Raw genomic sequence first — 21,718 nt, forward strand, 5'->3', positions numbered from 1 at the left:
ATACTACCAAATACTAATTGAGCGTATGTAAACTTCTGATCCACTGGGAATGTGATGAAAGAAATAAAAGCTGAAATAAATCATTCTCTCTACTATTATTCTGACATTTCACATTCTTAAAATAAAGTAGTGATCCTAACTGACCTAAGAGAGGGAATTTTTACTAGGATTAAATGTCAGAAATTGTAAAAACTGAGTTTAAATGTAATTGGCTAAGGTGTATGTAAACTTCCAACTTCAACTGTATTTGCCAGTACCTATAGATGTCACGACTTCCCCCGAAGGTGGCTCCTCTTCCTGTTCGGGCGGCGCTCGGCGGTCGTTTCGTCGCTGGTCTACTAGCTGCCACCCATCCCCTTTTCCTTTTCTGTTTGTTTTGTCTTATTGGTTGCACCTGTCTCTTCTTTTGTTTTTTGATTCAGTACTATTTAAGCCTGTTAGGCCCGCCTGTTTTTGTGCGGGCTTGTTTTCTGTTAGTCAGGTTGTGCGTGTAGTGTTCCTGTCCGTTTGTGCCCTGTGTTGGGTTGGACATTTTGTGATTATTTTTGCCTGTTGTTTTGGGCGTTCGCATTGGAAACCGAAATAAAGTCTGGTTTTCCCCGTTCCTCTGCTCTCTGCATTTCACTCTGCACCCACCACTCCAGGCGTTGTGACAATAGACTAGGAATGCTTGTAAATTAAATGATTTTGGGATGAAAGCGTTCACACCGCATTTACAGCACAACATGCCACACCTTTTGTAAGCAAACATAAATACTCTGTGTACCTTCCTGGCCTCAAAGTTTTTCTAAATTGAGTTAAACTACTGTTCAGTGAAGACTCTCTCCTTGAAGGTCCCACCTAGAGCCTTAAATTCAAAATAAATAAATAAAAGGCTGAATAAGGGTATGGTCCCACCCAACCCCTAATTTTCCTTGAGATCAACACCATGTGTGTTGTCAGTATTCAGTGAGCTCTGGTGAAGATTATGTCTTATACAGTAGATAGACTGGCCTTGAATCTGACTGACTCAGGGGGATGGAAAACCACAGAACACCCAGGTCGAACCTCTCAGTTGTGACATCATTCCCCCTTCCACCTCACACAGTGGGCACTCTTCTCTTGAACAAGTCTATATGGAATGATATCAACAACATTATTCTTAACTACATTGTTAAGAGCAGTATTATACACAATTCACATGCAACAGACCTTTTCTACAGGACCCTCAAGAACAAGTTAGAGTAGGCCTAATCAAGACATATACTTCACATGAACAAATCTAAAAATGTACTTTAATACAAAAATGTATATGATATTATAATACACAAAAAAACACTAACACGTTAAGATTGGTCTCTGTCACTGATAGTCGTACATAATACAATTAAAATAGTTTTAGTGCAGTCATGGCCATATTTATTGCTGTCAATTTCAACACATTTTCTGGTATGTAGCCCCCTCACAGGAATGACCACACACACACATTAACCAACCACTCAAGTGCCGGTCTGCACACCGTTCTTCCCTTTCACACGTTCACAAGTAGGATCTATTCAAAAACCACAGACATCCTCAACACCTTGCATGCCTGGAATACCACCCAAATGGCGTCTGTATGGCTCCTCTGCAGACCAGATGACGTCATGAGATATTCACTTAAAATGTTCAATTCTTTACTCTATTCCGGACGCACAAAAAAACATACAAATATGCGTCTGAAAAGGACAAATGACAACATGGTATTGTTCTTTTGTTCTTCATCAGTGTTTCAAAAGTCAAGGTACTAAAGTCACTCTCGGAGGTGTGCTAATATGAACTGTGCTTACCTCACGCATTCACCATAACACAAAACTCAGTATAGGCTTACACATCAATATTTACATGGTAAGGTAAGATGCCAAACTTTTTCACTCTGAATTAATAGATATTAGACTAGGATGTGTAGAGATAACAATATATATATATATATAAAACTAAAAACATTGCATTTGATACGTTCCTTAAGCTCTAAACCTCAGCAGAAGCTGGTAATGATTTATGTGGACGTTGAGCAAGTTGAGGAAACTAAACTTCTTGGTGTCACCTTAGACTGTAAATGTTTATGGTCAAGGCACATTGATTTGATTGTTGTATAGATGGTCCGTCTGTGATAAAGAGATGCTCAGCATTTTTAACACCACAGTCGACCAAACAAATCCAGCACACTTTAGTTTGATCTAATCTTGACTATTGCCCAGTGATATGGTCAAGTGGCGCAAAGAAGGACCTAGAAAAGCTGCAGCTGCTCCAGAACAGAGCATCAGATCTTGCCCTTCAATGTACACAGAGGGCTAATGTCAAAAGTATACATTTCTGTCTCTCTTGGCTCAAAGTAGAGGAGAGATTGACTGCTTCAACACTTGTTTTTGTGATAAATATGAATGTGTTGAAAACTCCAAATTGTCTGTATAATCAACTTACATATAGCTTGGAGAGTCCACAGGTCCAGAACAAATTCAAGAAAACGTATAGTATTATATAGAGCCATGATTGCATGGAACTCCCTTCCATCTCATATAGCGCAAGTGAACAGCAAACCTGATTTCAAAAAACAAATAAAGTAAGACTTCATCGGCACAACGCCTTTCCCCCATGTGGCCTAATTCAGAAAGTAAACAAAATTCCAATTCCACATTTTCCTCATTGAAAAGCATTGAAAAGAATTGGAATGAGAATTTCAGTGTACTTTCAGTGTACTGAATTGACTGGAATTGAAATGGAATTTACACCCAACAAGGAAATATCCTTGTTTTCCATGAAAACATACATGTAATGAGTTGCAAAATGATAGGAAATATAGTCAAAATGTTGACAAGGTTATAAATAATGATTTTTAATTGAAATAATAATTGTGTCCTTCAAACTGCTTCCGTCAAGGAATCCTCAATTCACAGCAATTACAGCCTTGCAAACCTTTGGCATTCTAGTTGTCAATTTGTAATCTGAAGAGATTTCACCCCATGCTTCCTGAAGCAACCTCCCACAAATTGGATTGACTTGATGGGCACTTCTTACAGCTCAATAGGGTTGAGATCCGGTGACTGTATGGGCCATTTTTTCTGCGTCTCACAAATGTTCTTCTTTGTTACTGAATTGAATTGAATGTATTTTTGGCAACAGACATATCCGAACACCTCAAACTTAGATTCATCTGTCCATAACACTTTTTTCCAATCTTCCTCTGTCTACTGTCTGTGTTCTTTTGCCCATCTTAATCTTTTCTTTTTATTGGCTAGTCTGAGATATGGCTTTTTCTTTGCAACTCTGCATAGAAGGCCAGCATCCCCGAGTCGCCTCTTCACTGTTGACATTGAGACTGGTGTTTTGTGGGTACTATTTATTATTATGAAGCTGCCAGTTGAGGACTTGTGAGGTGTATGTTTCTCAAACTAGACACTCTAATGTACTTGTCCTCTTGCTCAGTTGTGCACCCGGGCCTCCCACTCTTCTTTCTATTCTGGTTAGGGCCAGTTTGCGCTGTCATGTGAAGGGAGTAGTACACAGCGTTGTACAAGATCTTCAGTTTCTTGACAATTTCTCGCATGGAATAGCCTTCATTTCTCAGAACAAGAATAGACTGATGAGTTTCAGAAGAAACTTCTTTGATTCTGGACATTTTGAGCCTGTATGCTCAAAACCAATGCTGATGCTCAAGATACTCAACTAGTCTAAAGAAGGCCAGTTTTATTGCTTCTTAAATCAGACAACCATTTTCAGCTGTGCTAACATAATTGCAAAAGGGTTTTCTAATGATCAATTATCCTTTTAAGATGATAAACTTGGATTAGCTAACACAACGTGCCATTGGAGCACAGGAGTGATGGTTGCTGGTAATGGGCCTCTGTACGCCTATGTAGATATTCCATTAAAAATCAGCCGTTTCCAGCTACAATAGTCATTTGCAACATTAACCATGTCTACACTGTATTTCTGATCAATTTGATGTTATTTTAATGGATAAAAATGTGCTTTTCTCACAAAAACTAGACATTTCTTAGTGACCCCAAACTTTTGAACAGTAGTGTAAGTCAGTAATGTCTATGTTAATGTTTTAAATGTATGTACATTTTAAAGTTGTCTTTTTCGTTATGTGTCGGACCCCAGGAAGACTAGGTGTTGCCGTTTGCGTCAGCTAATGAGGATCTTAGCAAAAATCATCATCAGGCTTGTGACTCTGCAAACTTGTTGGATGCATTTGCAATGTTTTTGGGTGTGTTTCAGATTATGAGTGAGAAAGTAACAGGGGGTTAAAGATCATACCCCCAAGACATGCTAATCTCACCTGTTATTGGTAATGGTGAGAGGTTAGCATGCCTTGAGGGTATGCTATTTCACCTTTGTAACTCTCAATCATCATTATTTACGATTCATTCAGGATTATAAGTAATGGTAGAATCCACATTGACGTAGAAGTGTTTAGAAACATTTTCTATTCCTATTTATAATAAAAGTGACTCCAAATGACACAATACATTATTTATCATTCATTTCAGGGCGGCAGGTAGCCTAGTGGTTAGATTGAATTTGTTCTTAACTGACTTGTCTAGTGAAATAAAGGTTAAATATTTTATTTTTATTTTGGGCACAAAATAATCTGAATTACAACCAAAACGGACTGAAAATGTCACAAACTTGATGCAGGAATATGGGACCAAATACTACATTTTTGACTACATTATTTATAAGAATCTTTAAGGGTATCAACACCTTGACCCCTCATTTTTTGAGAAAAACCAAAATCTCTTTCTCTGAGCAATTGTATTCATTCATTTTCCATTTTTTGGAGCATACAAATAGCTTAGTATTTGAACTATTTATTTTACACCGTCATTATTGCTCATCTTTATCAGGGGTGTCAATAATTTTAGATTCCGCTGTATATCAATCAAATTTATCTAATAAATTCTATACATGACTGGTCTAGTATGTGCATCTGATCCATATGGACACTGGACAGATAGGGTATAGGGTTACTGGCCATACACATTGACTCTGTCTGCAGGAAAATTCTCCAATTTCCTGCAGACACGGAACTTCTACCTTCCATTGTAATACCAGGGTATAAACGGCCAGATGACTTCCATTACTTCCCTCGTCTGGAATAAAGAATGATCAGAGAGTCGTCCACACCTGCCAATAGTTAACGACAGGGGTTCCAACATGGCAGTCATAAGTGATTAGTGGTAGAAAATCAACTCATAAAACACATATATAAACTGGCCTCCAGGTCTTGGCCTTTCACTCTTTTGAAACCTGGTTTTACTGTATGATATTTGTTGGAGCTGTTTGTTACAGTGCCTTCAGAAATTATTCATACCCCTTGACTTATTCCACGTTTGTTGTGTTACAGCCTGAATTCAAAACGTATTAAATAATTTATTTTATTTTTCTTACCGATCTACATGCAATATCCATAATAACAAAGTGAAGACATGTTTCTAGAAATGTTAGCAAAATTATTGAAAATGAAATACAGAAATATGTCATTTACATAAGTTTTCTCACCCCTGAGTCAATACTTTGTAGAAGCACATTTGGCAGAGATTGCAGCTGTGAGTCTTTCTAAATCTCTAAGAGCTTTCCACACCTGGATTGTGCAACATTTGCCCATTATTTTTATTATTTTACAAATTCCTCAGGCTCTGTCAAATTGCTTGTTGGTCATTGTTAGGTAACCATTTTCAGGTCTTGCCATAGATTTTCAAGTAGATTTAAGTCTGTAAACTGTAATCACTCAGGAACATTCACTGTCTTCTTGGTAAGCAATTCCAGTGTAGATATGGCCTTGCATTTGAGGTTATTGTTCTGCTGAAAGGTGAAGTGGTGGAAAGCAGACTGATCCAGGTTTTCGCCTGTGCTTAGCTACATTCTGTTTCTTTTTTATCCTGAAATTATTACAAGCATACCCATAACATGATGCAGCCGCCACTATGCTTGAAAATATGGAGTGGTACTCACTAATGTGTTGTATTGGATTGGCCACAAACATAACACTTTGTATTCAGGACCAAAAAATGTATAGCTTTGCAAAATGATTTGCAGTATTACTTTATTGCCTTGTTGCAAACAGGATACATGTTTTTGATATTTTTTTTTCTGTAAAGGCTTCCTTCTGTTCCCTCTGTCAATTAGGTTAGTATTGTGGAGTAACTACAATGTTGATCCATTCTCAGTTTGCTTGCTCTCACGACTTACGTACAGTAACCTAAGCTATCACTCATCGCAAACTTACAGTGCTGAAACAAAAAAAACTCAACACTCAAAACCTAACTGCTCTGCTGTGCCTGCTCTGCTTCGACTTCTCGGACATTGCCTCCATTGTCTGCGAACTAAAAGTTTGAAGTAACAAAATCTACCATCAGACATGTAAGCTCAGACAGGTACATGGGATGTGCTCTTTCAAGGTGGTGTGCACTCTTCCTGGGATGCATCCCAAATGGCACCCTATTCCCTTTATAGTGCCCAGAGCTGGTCAAAAATAGTGCACTATATAAGGAATAGGGTGGCATTTGGGACGCAACCCTAGTCCTAGCTGGCTGTGAGTGGAGAACTGTGAGGGGCTCTGTGTGCTAGGAGCCCAGGCTCAGGAACGGGGGATCCAGTTGCAGGGAGCTGAATCGGCGCTCTGTTGGGGCTCGGCTGGACACTGTCACTGCGTGTTTGTTGAGGGCGGGTCAATGAGGACAGAGGAATTTCACAGCACACGACTGCAGCAGCAGCAGGGTAGGCAGTATCCGAAAGGCCAGCAGATGGCGACATTTAATCTGGATTGATGGTTTCATTTTACCGTCCAAACGCATTGTATGCAGCCGGCAATACACTCGTATCCGTGTGGACTGGTTAGTACCTAAAACATTCTCCATTCAGGCTGCAAAGGCATCGATTTCCTCCTTAGATAATGTCAAGGCAGAAAAAAAACTGGGAAAACCTGCATACTTTCTTTATGAAACACCATTTTCCACCACCATGCTAGTGGCTAATAGTACTCCTGATGTTGCGCCCCGACTCGCATTCCTAGGCATTAGCCACTTTAGCATTGTGATGGAAAATTGTGTTTTATAATGTCTGCATATTTCCCCCTTTTTTCACCTTATCTCCAATAAATCTAGTCAAGGAAGAAATCGATGCCTTTTTGCAGCTTGAATGGAGAATGTTTAGGTTCAAACCGGTCCACGGGGTATAGGAGTGTATTGCCAGCTGCATACAATGCGTTTGGATGGTAAGACTTAAACGACTCAATATCGCCATCTGCCGGGCCTTTGGGCTAGGTAGGCAGCAGAGCTCTGCTCTGGCTCCGGCTCACAGGCATGAGCGTACATACAGTACTGACTGTAGGTAAGGTGGGCAGGGAGGATAGGCAGCTATATAGCCTGGAACACTAAAAAGTCAGTGAACAGCACAGGATACAATAGAAAATACATCAAACAAATAACAATCATTTATTCAACTTGTCTAGCGCTGTTCATTTCAAATATTATCTCAAAGCACTCGAAAAAGCAAAACAAACAAGAATCAAATAATACAGATATATGATAGAGTAGGTCTGGAGTACGATTTTGAGCCCGAATTTATCGTTTGGGGTGTTTCAAGCCTGCAACAGGCTAAGTTGGAACCAGACAGTTAAGTTGGAACCAGAGGTAGGAGTTCAACAGGGGAGATGAGCATGTCCTCTGCAGGCAGGCAGCACAGTTCACTCTTCATTGAAGGCATCTCACAGGCACCTCGCCACCCGGCCATTTGACTGTGACTTCTCCGTAGCAATTGACTCTCTGGTTTTGTAGAACAGGATAAGGATGACAGGCAACTCGTAACTTCAGAGGAAATCTGCTGAGCACTGAAATCGTCACTGTCAGCTTGTCAGGCATGCATGGTAGTCCTCTTCATTGGGTCGGGAGAAAATAAAAAAAATACATGATCTAACTAGCCTGGTACTGAAAGGACTAAGAAGGAATAAGGAGATACTTTTTTGTAGCAGGTATTGCATTTTTTTGTTGTTGTTGCTATATCTGTTTCTCTTTTACATTTCCCCTAATGTAAATGTAAATGTGCTGTGTTGGAGAGGAGTGAAACACCAAGGTGGCACCAGGCACCTTGCCCCAGACAAAACAAGTGTGCTGGGTAAACAAACAATCAGCCATCCAGCTGTCTACAGTCTAGACCTGTCACCTGGCCCATAAATAACTGGACAGCTGACGACTACTCTTACCTATCCAGAGACAAGGCCAACCTCGACTCAGGGGTAGACGTAACATAGTAAATCCAACACTTACTTATGTATGATAGGTATGGTATGTATTAATTTGTGCATGTCCATCATCCATTTCACATTATATGTATTACAATTTGTATGATGTTATGAATTGAAATTCGTACAAATTGTTACAATTTGCAAAACGTATGATATGTTACGAATTCGAAATTGTTGTCGCTAATGTTAGCTATGTGGCTAATGCTAACATTAGCTATGCTAGGGGTTAGGAGTTAAGGTTAGGGTTAAGAATTAGATTCAGGGTTTAAGGTTTAGGGGAAGGGTTAGCTAACATACTAAGCTATGCAAAGTAGCTCAAAAGTAGTAAGTCGTCGCTAGTTTACTAATTAGCTAAAATGCTAAAGTTGTCCGTGATGAGATTCAAACACACAACTTTTGGGTTGCAAGTTATATGCCCAACCAACCACCCTACTTTCGTTTTTGCCTTATTAAGTACCCTTATGTCTTGTGTAACCATCCCAAACATAACATATACTAATTTGAGTGTAATGGATTTACGTTTACTATGTTAAGTCTAGTCTATGAGACCAGGCTGAAAAGACTGTTTCTGATGAAGTCAGAGGTCTAGGTCATGTATGGCACTAAATTAAATCTACATACATGGTCTACTTACTAAGGAAAAGTGCAAATGTAGAAGGTTTTGCTTTCCAAGCAAGACACACTTTCCAAAGAAATGTCTCTTCTTCTTTACACCATTCATGTGTGTTACATTTGTTTCCTCCTTCAATATCAGCTGAGGCGAAAGAAGGAGGTGTGTTTCTCTGAGTCCCGAGCAGAGAATTCCCTCACTCACTCCATGATATCTTGTATATTAGAAACGTCGGCGTACAAGGCGGTCACCATACATTCATTTCGCCGTGCTCGTATGAGTGTGTAAGAGATTGTACTTCTCCCCACAGACATGTACCTGGAGTCGGTTCTTTCGCGCAGAAAAGTAACACTCCGATGGAGCTCTGTAGGTCGAAGTTTCTTCTATGTAAAGACCTCCTGAAGGAAGATACGGGACAACATTGAGAAAGGAGGAAGACACGTTATTGATCTCTTATTACCGGTGCTTTTTTGGTTCCCTTTCGAAGTTTTAAGGACCAGCTGCAATGGAAATGATTTGCGTATATCTCCTGCCACTCTGGACCGTTGTAAAAACTCTCAAGAAAGAATGAAGTAAACCGCTATGGAGCCGGACAATGCCCTGTACTCCAAACTCAAAACAGCTGGAGTTGGGGGGTGAGTACAAATTATCCAAACAAAACAGCTCTCCCCTTCATCTCTTATCTATCAGATTGATCAAGATTTAACTCACTTCTGAACATCTGTGCAGCTGTTTTAACTCCAATGCGTTTCCATACATTCCAGAAGAAATGCACGTGTACTTTCTTGAGAGCACACATTAATACAAAGTGGGAATCATGTCTGTGTCAATGAATGAATGATCCCTATTTTGTGATCCCAATGTGTGGGCTAGTCTTTTTCCTTACTATTTTCATTTTGGATTGACATAAACACGTTATTTGTCTGATCTAAAAGCCTATATTTTAGAGTAGGGGTTCCCAAACATTTTTACTGAAGCCCCAATTCCAGCATTGGGGATCTATATTTCTGTGGGCACAAGCACTGTTCATGACACAAACTGTTCACACCCCTCTTGTTGGCAGAGAGAACATTTTGCAGGTTTAAAACGTATTTCCTTTAATTCTACATATTTCGTCATGGGGTGCCGAGAACATTTAGCCGTTTTAAAGCAATTTTTTGTAGCAGTTCTATACATTTTGTCATGTCTAATGTGTATTCATGTGATATTTGAGTGACTCAAATATTACAATAAAATCTAGCTGACATGGGCTAGTTGATCTGGACATTTCTGACAGGTTATAAATAGCTCTCTAAGGCAGGGTTTCCCCAACTCGATCCTGGGGCTGATTCAAATAACCATCTCACCATCAAACTCGATCCTGGGGCTGATTCAAATAACCAACTTACCATCAAACTTGGTTCTGGGGGCCCAGAACCGAGTTTGGGAAACCCTGCTCTAAGGTATGCACTGACGGACATGACAAGAGGAAAACTGGTGATGCACTACCCAATTTTGAAAATGCATCCTACTATTACAACTTTCAAGAGTCCGTTGAAAGCCGGAGTTCCTTTAAAAAAAATACTGTTGAAGAAAAAGCCCTTTTAATAAAGCCATAATAACATTTGTCATGTGTCCTAGGCTACTGTTGAGGAGAGGCATTTTTGGGAGGGTCCGAAAAAGCAGGGTCGAAAAAAATAGGATTTTAAAAAACGAACTTCATGCAATTCTACGTCATTTACATGATAAAAGACATTAGCTGAATCTTATTTAATACCACACAAATGACCGAAATGAGTGGCTACTCTGACGCTGACAAACTGAGATCAATCTTGAATTCAACAAACAATAGCCCAAGCCAATGAAGCGACAAAGAGATTGTACAATATTAGGAGTTAGTGTACAGTAGGCTTCTACTCACTGTGATGACCGATGCACACGTCTTGGCAATAGCCTATCTCAAGATGAGCTACTTTGAAAAACAGTGCTGCTGTTTGCAAAAAATTGTGTTGTCGATTAAAAAAAAAAAATCTATTGGTTCACACGTCTTCTATTTTCAGCAGTAGGCATTTCCAAACTGTATGTTTTTTTCCCCAGGGGTTAAGATTTAGGTGTGTTAGGTGTTAGGTGTGTTTTGAAATTTGCAAAAGGCCAACAGACAGCCACAACCAACCATAGAAATATAATCCATAGATGGCAGTTCCAATTCAAGTCAGGCAGCTGTTGCTAGTGTACCCATGAGTTTAATAGTCAAATTGCCAGGATAAGAGGATCCAAAACCCTCCTATGGATTGATTATATGTCTATGGCCACAACCCGAACAAGTTGTATATTTGGCAAGCATGCTGGCCAATTTGTGGCCTTCCCGACTGTAGGCAACCAGTACCTGCCAGAATGAAAGGAAAGTGGTGCATTTTCCTGGCATGGTTTAGGTCCACTTGTAGAATCTATGCCAACTCGCATTGAAGCTGTTCTGGCAGCTGGTGGTGGCCACACTTTAAAATCTCATTTATGCTTGATCCGAAAATGTGGTTGGAGGGTCCATATGGAGGGTGTGACGCAATTGCGGAGTCTCCTGAGGCATGCAGAGGCCAAATTAAGCTCCATACAGCATCGCCGTGTGCCTCCCAAATGTTGTAACAATGCGGAGGGCTCCGAATAGCTCTGCATTGACATGATTGGTTGATGGTAGGTGGGGGAGGGAGGTCCTGTATAAACACAAACTCACTTCCTTCACAGCAGCTCTGCCCTGCTCCGGGAAGCGCAAGAAGTATGAATGCCCTGACTTCTGCAGAGGCCGTATCAGTGTAAACGCTTTCAGACACTATGTTGGTGTTTCCTTTATTTTGGCAGGTACATGTATGTGCTGGTGATAAAATGTAATCCACAGTAATTTTTCTGAAACTATTGATCCTCTGTAGCTATATTATGCTCTCTGGTATATTTTGAACATTGAGAACGGCTCCTGTGGTTGTATAAAAAAAATTATAATAAAAAAAAGAATGTGATTTATTTGATTTTATGTTTTGCCACATGGGCCCCCTGTGTACTTGTGCCTGCCCCTGACTCAGACAATTGCCTTGTCACATTTATTTATTATGCAGTTTATTTAAAACCTTTTATCCACAGTTACCCACGTGTGCCCCTACCTCCTCTCCTCCCACATCTGATGATTAGCAGAGCAGCAGCAGGCTGTACAATCATTGAGAGCGGGCTCCTGAAACATCTTGTGGGTTTTTTTTACCTCTTGGGCCCACCACGGGACTGGGCTCAGGGGCTTCAGGCCCTGGAAGGCCCTGCATTAAACCGGCCCTGCTTGCAAAAACATTGTTAGAGAAAAGTTGAATAGCCTGTGAAAAGTGTTCTGGATTCCAGTAGAGCTGGTGGCTGTATACTATCAATAATTATTACAGTTATTAATGATAGCGATAACACATTTTGGATTTCAGATTTCATGTCTAAGTAAGATACAACTTCCAATTAAAACATTTACTTTTGAAAGTATAAGCATTCCCCTTTTATAAACTCTGCCAATGGACTTGAAGTTGCACTCTGCTGCTTATGCAGTTGTGCACTGCTGCCAAATGAACGCTGTGGGAGTGAGTTGCTGGGATGGTTTAGAGCAGGGATGGGAAACTTTGATGGCGATGGGGGCCACAAAAAATCTGAACTCATCATAATGGTCCGAAGTTGCTCGTGAGGTCTGCGTACCCATAAACACACACATTGTGAGTAAAACATTTTAGTGGCACCCCTCTTGACAGCAGAGAGACATTTTTTAGGTTTTAGAGTTTTTTTTTGTTGTTTTGAATTTTACCCCTTTTTCTCCCCAATTTCGTGGTATCCAATTGTTTATGTAGCTACTATCTTGTCTCATCGCTACAACTCCCGTACGGGCTCGGGAGAGACGCACTGCTTCTTAAAACAAAGCGCGCATCCAACCCGGAAGCCAGCCGCACCAATGTGTCGGAGGAAACCTGGCAACCTTGGTTAGCGCGCACTGCACCCGGCCCGCCACAGGAGTCGCTGGTGCACGATGAGACAAGGACATCCCTACCAGCCAAGCCCTCCCTAACCCGGACGATGCTAGGCCAATTGTGCATCGCCCCACGGACCTCCCAGTCGCGGCCTGTTACGACAGAGCCTGGGCGTGAACCCAGAGTCTCTGATGGCACAGCTGGCGCTGCGGTACAGCGCCCTTAACCACTGCGCCACCTGGGAAGCCCTGTTTTAGAGTTATTTTTTAAGTTTGCTGCAATTCTACACATTTTGCCATGGGGCAGAGAGGCAGATCATCTGTTTTCCAACTAATTTCCTGCAATTCATAACATTTTACCATGAGATGGAGAAAAAAGTTTGCAGTTTTTAATATGATATCTGAGTGAAACTGACTATCAAAATCGATGTGGGCACCCCGGCCGGTAATTCGACCATGATAAGAAGTTTAGATAGCAATTAGATTTTATTTTGCTGACATTGGCTAAGTGACTGACAAAACAAGAGAAAATCTGCTGATGCACAATCACATTTCTAAATTGCACCATGTGCATTATACTATTGTAACTCGCAACAGTAAATTGAGACTAGGGCTGTGCGGTGACCGTCTTACCGCCACACCGGCGGTCACGAGTCATGAAGGCAGTCAAAGTCCACATGACCGTTTAGTCATGGTAATTAGGCTTCTCCAAGCTCTGATGGTGCTGCTGGTCATTAGTAGCCTACCAAACCTGCTAACTGCCTCAAACTCAGCATTCTATTGTCCCTCTAATCACTCTGACATCAATGCAAATGTTTTCAAAAACCTAATCAAACACTTCATGAGAGGCCATGAGCTCATGTTGTGCAACATTTCTACAGGCTATGCAATTGCGGAAGAAAACAAGAGTGATGGCCACTAATAAAAATAGGAGGAGCCCATCATCTTTCTATAGGCTAGGCCTACTCTATTTATTTCTCATCTTTCCTAATATTAAGCACATTGCTTATATTTACAACAGAAGTATAGACTACCTGGCTGGCATGAAAATAAACCACGGGGAAATACGTCCTCCATTCGCTTTTAAGTTACGTATTTTTTCTCGTTGCCCCTGGTTCGATACAGGTGCATGATAATGGTCCATTCTAAATCAAAACAAATGTCACACATATATTATTATGTAAAGACGAGATTAAATCAAGATTAGTCTGATTGGTGACAATATTAGCCTATCATTTGAGAATGATATATTATCACTTGTGAATGATGCCCAGCATAAGAAACAATGCCTTTTTTTGCAACTTGTTTGGATCATAGTTGCACACCTCATGTAGACTAGCCCATAGGCCTATATGTTTCAATAAGGTTTGTATGCAACTAAGATAATTTGACTATAAAATGCACCTTATAATACAAACATTACATACATAATTGCATTCGCGGTCACTTTTGATAATGCTGTTTTCCGCTAATGGAACATTCGCGCTTGTAGCCTACTACCATGTGCGCATTGCTGCGCTTATAATTTGAAGAAATAGCCTAATAGTTTATCAACATTTTAAGCTAAACGTTCTGATCTGTTGCTTTAGCCACTTTGCATAAAAACGTTTTTGGGATGCTAGTGGTTGTATTAATTGGTGATCGCATTCCACAACTGTCTCAGACTATGTTTGGAATATTTATTGATTTTACAGAATAGAATAGATCGGATTTTGTACTATGGGGGATAGTAGATTGACATAGGCTAGTGCTTTTGCTGTTCGCTAGGCAACCGCATCTTGTTGGCTGACGAAAAGTAAATGTGGGCAGTTCTTCCAATATCTTCAATATGCACCTCGGAATTGGATAAGGACACGCGCAATTGCGTCCTGGATGTGTCTGTTTTAACTTGTAGTCTGTGACAAAGACCCAATCACGTGACGGAGAGCGGCGTGAGTGAGAGACAATTTGGATTGCGCAGAACACTCAGGGAGAAGCGTACAACGCAGCACTCCGGGTCGCAAAAGGCATGGATTTTTTTAGAGTGCATTACAGCCACAAAGGGGATTCCACCGTGAAATTCGAGGCATTATCAAGTGCTTGTCAAATTGTGAATGAGAGACTTTTTGAGTGTGTACAGGCTGTGCAAAAAAAAAACTAAGCAGAGCTCATGCCTTTCAAGCGACTTTTTTCAAGTCATCATTAGAGTCTCATCATGCAGCCTTGAAATGTATAAAAATCTAATCATATAGCCCAACGCTTGTAGAACGACTAAAGTTACACGAATAACTCTAAATTAAGGATATAGGAGTACCTATTTATTTGTTAGCCGCTCAACACAGAATAGCCGCATTTGTGCACTCCCTCAAATCGTTTGGAGAAAATATCTATATTTTATTCAGCTTTGTTCAATTGTATTCTTCATACTATAAAATAATATAACATCATGCCACGGATTTATAAGCAAATTTTATCTGCTAAATTAACTAGTTAGCCCACTGCCATTTGGCATTGCCACATCGGGACCTAACATAAGGACAACTCAGAATATGCTATTCTGTTCTTCTGAAATAGACTACATTTTCTTCATATCATGCTTCTTTAGACCGGTCTAAAATAAATAATGAATTGATTGTGAAGGTGTAGGCTATATTGCATGGATGTATTATACTTTTTTAAATGGCTTGTATGCTATATGTGAATCCAGGAGATGCTAAATGTGTTTATGTTAGTTAACGGTCAATTACTGTGAGACCGACAGTTATTTGCTTGATGGCTGACGAAATTTCGTGACTGCCACATCCCTAGTTGAGACCCTGACGGAGTTCGTAAAAAAAATCACAAAACAATGTATTCTTAAATCTCACTCTGCTGATTGGCTAGTTCAGTGAGTGGGTGGGGGAAATACACAATTCATCAATGCATTATAAGCTCAGCAAAAAATAGAAACTCCCTTTTTCAGGACCCTGTCTTTCAAAGATAATTCGTAAAAATCCAAATAACTTCACAGATCTTCATTGTAAAGGGTTTAAATACGGTTTCCCATGCTCGTTCAATGAACCATAAACAATTAATGAACATGCACCTGTGGAATGGTCGTTAAGACACTAACAGCTTACAGACGGTAGGCAATTAAGGTCACTGTTATGAAAACTTAGGACACTTAAGAAGCCTTTCTACTGACTCTGAAAAACACAAAAATAAAGATTCCCAGGGTCCCCTGAACGCGCCTTAGGCATGTTGCAAGGAGGCATGAGGACTGCAGATGTGGACATGTCCGTACTGTGAGATGCCTAAGACAGCGCTACAGGGAGATAGGACGGACAGCTGATTGTCCTCACAGTGGCAGATCACGTGTAATAATACCTGCATAGGATCGGTACATCTGAACATCACACCTGCGGGCAGGTACAGGATGGCAACAGCAACTGCCCGAGTTACACCAGGAACGCACAATCCCTCCATCAGTGCTCAGACTCTCCGCAATAGGCTGAGAGAGGCTGGACTGAGGGCTTGTAGGCCTGTTGTAAACAACGTCGCCTATGGGCACAAACCCACCGTTGCTGGACCAGACAGGACTGGCAAAAGGTGCTCTTCACGGACGAGTTTTGTCTCACCAGGAGTGATGGTCGAATTCGCGTTTATCGTCGAAGGAATGAGCGTTACACCAAGGGCTGTACTCTGGAGCGGGATCGTTTTGGAGGTGGAGGGTCCGTCATGGTGATGTGTGTCACAGCATCATCGGACTGAGCTTGTTGTCATTGCAGGCAATCTCAATGCTGTGTGGTCCAGGGAAGACATCCTCCTCCCTCATGTGCAGGCTCATCATGACATGACCGTCCTGACAATGCCACCAGCCATACTATTTGTTCTGTGCGTGATTTCCTGCAAGACAGGAATATCAGTGTTCTGCCATGGCCAGCGAAGAGCCCAGATCTCAATCCCACTGAGCACATATGGGACCTATTGGGACGGAGTGTGAGGTCTAGGGCCATTCCCCTCAGAAATGTCCAGGAACTTGCAGGTGCCTTGGTGGTGGAAGAGTGGGGTAACATCTCACAGCAAGAACTGGCAAATCTGGTGCAGTCCATGAGGAGGAGATGCACTGCAGTACCTAATGCAGCTGGTGGCCACACCAGATACTGACTGTTACTTTTGATTTTGACCCCCAGCTTTATTCAGGGACACATTAATCAATTTCTGTTAGTCACATGTCTGTGGAACTTGATCAGTTTATGTCTCAGTTGTTGAATTTTGTTATGTTCATTCAAATATTTACACATGTTAAGTTTGCTGAAAACAAACACAGTTGACAGCGAGATGACATTTATTTTTTGCTGAGTTTATTACATTCAAACTAGTTGTCGTCACAACTCAGCAAACCTCGATGCCTTAAATGCTTTTCTGCAAATATAAATGTTGAATGTAGTGTTAAAATATTGAATGAGGCAAAGGTGCAGAAAGCTGAGGATGTAGAAGTGACTATAGAGGTAGAAAGTGTAATAAGCCTGTGGTAACTTGGTGACTTTGTGCTGGAGTAGCACTCAGTGTCTCCCTGCCTCCCTGGCTGCCTGGCTGGAATCTCCAGGCCTGCAGGTCATTGAGAGGCCTCACTCTGTAAGAGGAAACCGCAGAAGTCAATGAGTTTTTCAGATTGTGGACAAGTAGATGTGCCGTAACCACATACTGTAAAGCATTCTCATCCTGCTCAAGTACTCATTGCTGGCAAAACCAAATACAGGCATAACATGCACTTTTACACTTTGGTCTTGATGGATTCCAACACTTATCCAGGCTAACATCCAGGCTGAAAACTACTCAGTGATATTCCCAGTCCATCATTGAGACTCATCCTTTGGCCACATCCACTTTCCTTATCTTAAGTTTGAAGTACGTAGTCATGGTACTGAAAAACAAACTCACAGGATAATACAACCTTGCTATGTATGTGACGTCACTGTCTGACTTTGAACTGAAAGTGCTGACTGATGATTTAGTGTGTTGAGTTTCTTAGTGTTGATGTTTCCAGATGTTTGTCTCCCCCTGCCCTTTTCTTAATTTTCCCCTTATCTTTGCTTCCTTGATTTCTAAGAACCATAGGCGGGGGTAATGCAATTACAAGCCATTGGAGGCCTTAGTTAGAGGCTGTGTCACAAAAATACTTTTTCAAAATGTTGTTACATTACAGCCTTAAGCTAAAATTAAGTAAATTGTTTTTTTTGCCCATCTACACTCAATACCCTAAAAAGAGAAAGCAAAAACAATTTTTTTGTATTTTTGCAAATGTATAAAAAAATAATAATATCACATTTGCGTAAGCATTCAGAGCATTTACTCAGTACTTTATTGAAGCACCTTTGGCAGTGATTATAGCCTTGAGTCTTCTTGGGTATGACGCTACAAGCTTGGCACACCTGTATTTGGGTAGTTTCTCCCATTCTTCTTTGCAAATCCTCTCAAGCTCTGTCAGGTTGGATGCGGACCATCACTGCACAGCAAGTTTCAGGTCTCTCCAGAGATGATCGATCAGGTTCAAGTCTGGCCTCTGGCTGGGCCACTCAAGGACATTCAGAGACTTGTCCCGAAGCCACTCCTGCATGTCTTCCCTGTGTGCTTAGGGTCATTGTCCAGTTGGTAGGTGAACCTTCGCTCCAGTCTGAGGTCCTGAGTGCTCTGCAGCAGATTTTCATCAAGGATCTCTCTGTACTTTGCTTTGTTCATCATTCCCTTGAACCTGTCTCCCAGTCAATGCCTCTGAAAAACACCCCCACAGCATTATGCTGCCACCACCATGCTTCACCTTAGGCATGTTGCCAGGTTTCCTCCAGACGTGGCGCGTGGCATTCAGGCCAAAAAGTTCAATCTTGATTTCATCAGACCAGAGAATCTTGTTTCTCATGGTCTGAGAGTCTTTTAAGTGCCTTTTGGCAAACTCCAAGTGGGCTGTCATGTGCCTTTTTCTGAGGAGTGGCTTCCATCTAACCACTCTACCATAAAGAACTGATTGGTGGAGAGCTGCAGAGATGGTTGTCCTTCTGGAAGGTTCTCCCATCTCGACAGAGGAACTCTGGAGCTCTGTTAGAGTGACCATCGGGTTCTTGGTCACCTCCCTGACTAAGGCCCTTCTCCCGCAAAACCTCGGTTTTCCCGGGCGGGTCTTGGTGGTTTCAAACTTCTTCCATTTAAAAATGATGGAGGCCACCGTGGTCTTGAGGATCTTCAATACTGCAGAAATGTTTTGGTATCCTTCCCCAGATCTGTGCCTCGACACAATCCTGTCTCGGAGCTCTACGTACAATTCCTACGACCTCTTGGCTTGGTTTTTGCTCTAACATGCAATTGTCAGCTGTTGGGCCGACAGGTAATGTCCAATCAACTGAATTTCCCACAGGTGGACTCCAATCAAGTTGTAGACATTTTCAAGGATGATCAATGGAAACAGGATACACCTGAGCTCAATTTTGAGTTTGAGAGTAAAGGGTCTGAATACCTATGTAAATAAGGTTTTTCAGTTTTAAATTTTTTATAAATGTGCAAAATGACTAAAAATCTGTTTTTGCTTTATCATTATGGGGTATAACGTAACAAAATGTGGAAAAAGTCAAGGGGTCTGAATACTTTCCGAATGCACTGTAGTGCACTACTTCTGACCAGAGCCCTATGTGTTCTGATCAATAGTATTGCACTATATAGGGAATAGGGGCTCAGATGCAAAGCAGTCAGAGGGAGACTAAGGGGGAGCAGTACTCACCTAGCCCCCCCTGTAGGTCAGATTATCTGCCATGTGGATAGGAAAGTTCCCCAGTGACTTGAACCAGCTGGATGGGCTTTGGGTAGAAGCAGTACTTCTGATGCTGGTGCTGCTTATGCTGCTGCCTCCATGGGTTACTATACATGAGATCTGACTAGGAGCAATAATGTCATAAACCACATATTTACTACTTAGAAACTAAGGATGAAATGAGTGCAGAAATGAATTTTTAAACCTTCTACAAACCCTGCTATAACCTATGCTCTATGGCAGTGGTGTAAAGTATTTAAGTAAAAATAATTAGTTTTTTGTGGTATCTGTACTTTACATTGCTATTTATATTTTTGACAACTTTTACTTTTACTCCACTACATTCCTAAAGAAAATAATGTACTTTTTACTCCATACATTTTCCCTGATACCCAAAAGTACTCGCTACATTTTGAATGCTTAGCAGGACAGGACAATTGTCTAATTCACGCACTTATCAAGAGAACATTCCTGGTTATCCCTACTGCCTCTGATCTGGCAGACTCACTAAACACAAATGCTTCATTTGTAAATTGTGTCTGAGTGTTGAACTGTGTCCCTGGCTGTCCGTATATTTAAAAAACAAGAACATTTTGTGTCGTCTGGTTTGACATTTTAAATGATTTATACTTTTACTTTTGATACTTAAGTATATTTAAAACCAAATACTTTTAGACTTTTACTCAAGTAGCATTTTACTTTGTGACTTTCACTTTTACGTGAGTCATTTTCTTTTAAGGTATCTTTACTTTTACTCAAGTATGAAAATGAAGTACTTTTTCCACCACTTCCCTATGGATGAGTGTGTGTAACCATATTCTCTCTCTACCCCACAGGAGAACTCTGATACTCTGGACTATTCTCTATTGTACCTGTTTCCTGGGGCTAGCTCAAGCACACCCTGAAGGTGAGGTTTCATTATTTCATTCTGAAATAAGGATTCAGAAATCCAATCATGTATTTTTATAGAGTTTTATTATAGCTGTACAGCAGAACATCGTATTGCATATTGTTAGTGTCAAATTGGTACAGCCTAGTAAAAACACACTTGGGAAGTGCTGGGGCAAAACGTGTATGATTTACAGTAATGTAAAGGGGTGAAATGTGGACTGTAAAATGTATCATAACCCAGCTGAAACAGCTTTACTTCATTCAATCCTTCCAAACATAAGTCCTTTATCATTTAACGTGTTTCGTGAAGTTGAGGATGAACTGTGACAGGGGTCTATCTATCTATGTATCTATGTATGTATGTATGTATGTATGTATGTATGTATGTATGTATGTATGTATGTATGTATGTATGTATGTATGTATGTATGTATGTCTGTCTGTCTGTCTGTCTGTCTGTCTGTCTGTCTGTCTGTCTGTCTGTCTGTCTGTCTGTCTGTCTAGAGGCTCGGCTGAAGCATGTTTATTCTGAGAGAGGCAACAATTCTTTCTCCATCAGTAGTTGCTATCTCCTTTACTTCTTTCTGGTGTGGAAGTGAAGAGATTGTGGAGACAAAACGCTCTCTGTTCTATTTCTATTGTGGGAGTGGGAGATGTGTACTGAAGATTCTACGGGGATTGCATCTTCTGAATCTTCTGATATCCTTCCCTCTTCTGTCTCTGATGCAACGGCTGCGTTTACTGTGGAACTCTGCCAAGGTGTTCTAATAAAGGATGTTTGTGAAGATCTGGATGTAATAGGGTCAAACCTAGAGTTTTGGCATTCACTGTCCCCCTTCCTATAACAGACTACTTACTCCTATTATGTTATTACATTTCATCTTGTATCTAGCAGACTGTAAAATAATCTCTCGGAACCATTATACAGATAATTGTAAGCTACAGTATCATGGGATATTCTGCTGATGAAGTAAGTTTTTGTTCTTGTCTTCAAGTTCAGCATCAGTTTGATGTCCTTTCCATGTGTAGGGAGGTCTGTCCAGTGATCATGCCCTCCCTGCCTCCCACTTGCCTGCACATAGAAATGTCACAAATGCCACCCTACTCCCTATATAGTGCACCACTACGGGCCCTGGTCAAATAGGGAATAGGTTGTCATTTGGGACGCTGCATAATGTACAGCCCACCCCCTTCCTTCCCCCCTAACATGACTTATGGCTCAACAGCCCTTAA

At 40.9% G+C, this 21,718-nt stretch overlaps 1 protein-coding gene across 1 annotated transcript in view; it reads left to right on the forward strand.

The window, feature by feature from the left end:
* The first annotated feature begins 9,047 nt into the window (after positions 1–9,047).
* col27a1b (collagen, type XXVII, alpha 1b) overlaps positions 9,048–21,718 on the forward strand; it is a 144,016-nt gene continuing 131,345 nt past the window's right edge. Inside the window, exons 1-2 of the mRNA XM_031806685.1 lie at positions 9,048–9,514; positions 20,431–20,501. Of these exons, the coding sequence (XP_031662545.1) occupies positions 9,462–9,514; positions 20,431–20,501 (124 nt within the window). The 5' untranslated portion in view covers positions 9,048–9,461. The remainder of the gene's footprint in view (positions 9,515–20,430; positions 20,502–21,718) is intronic.

Source organism: Oncorhynchus kisutch, linkage group LG3, assembly GCF_002021735.2.
Source record: "Oncorhynchus kisutch isolate 150728-3 linkage group LG3, Okis_V2, whole genome shotgun sequence".
In the NCBI taxonomy this organism is placed as follows: domain Eukaryota; kingdom Metazoa; phylum Chordata; class Actinopteri; order Salmoniformes; family Salmonidae; genus Oncorhynchus; species Oncorhynchus kisutch.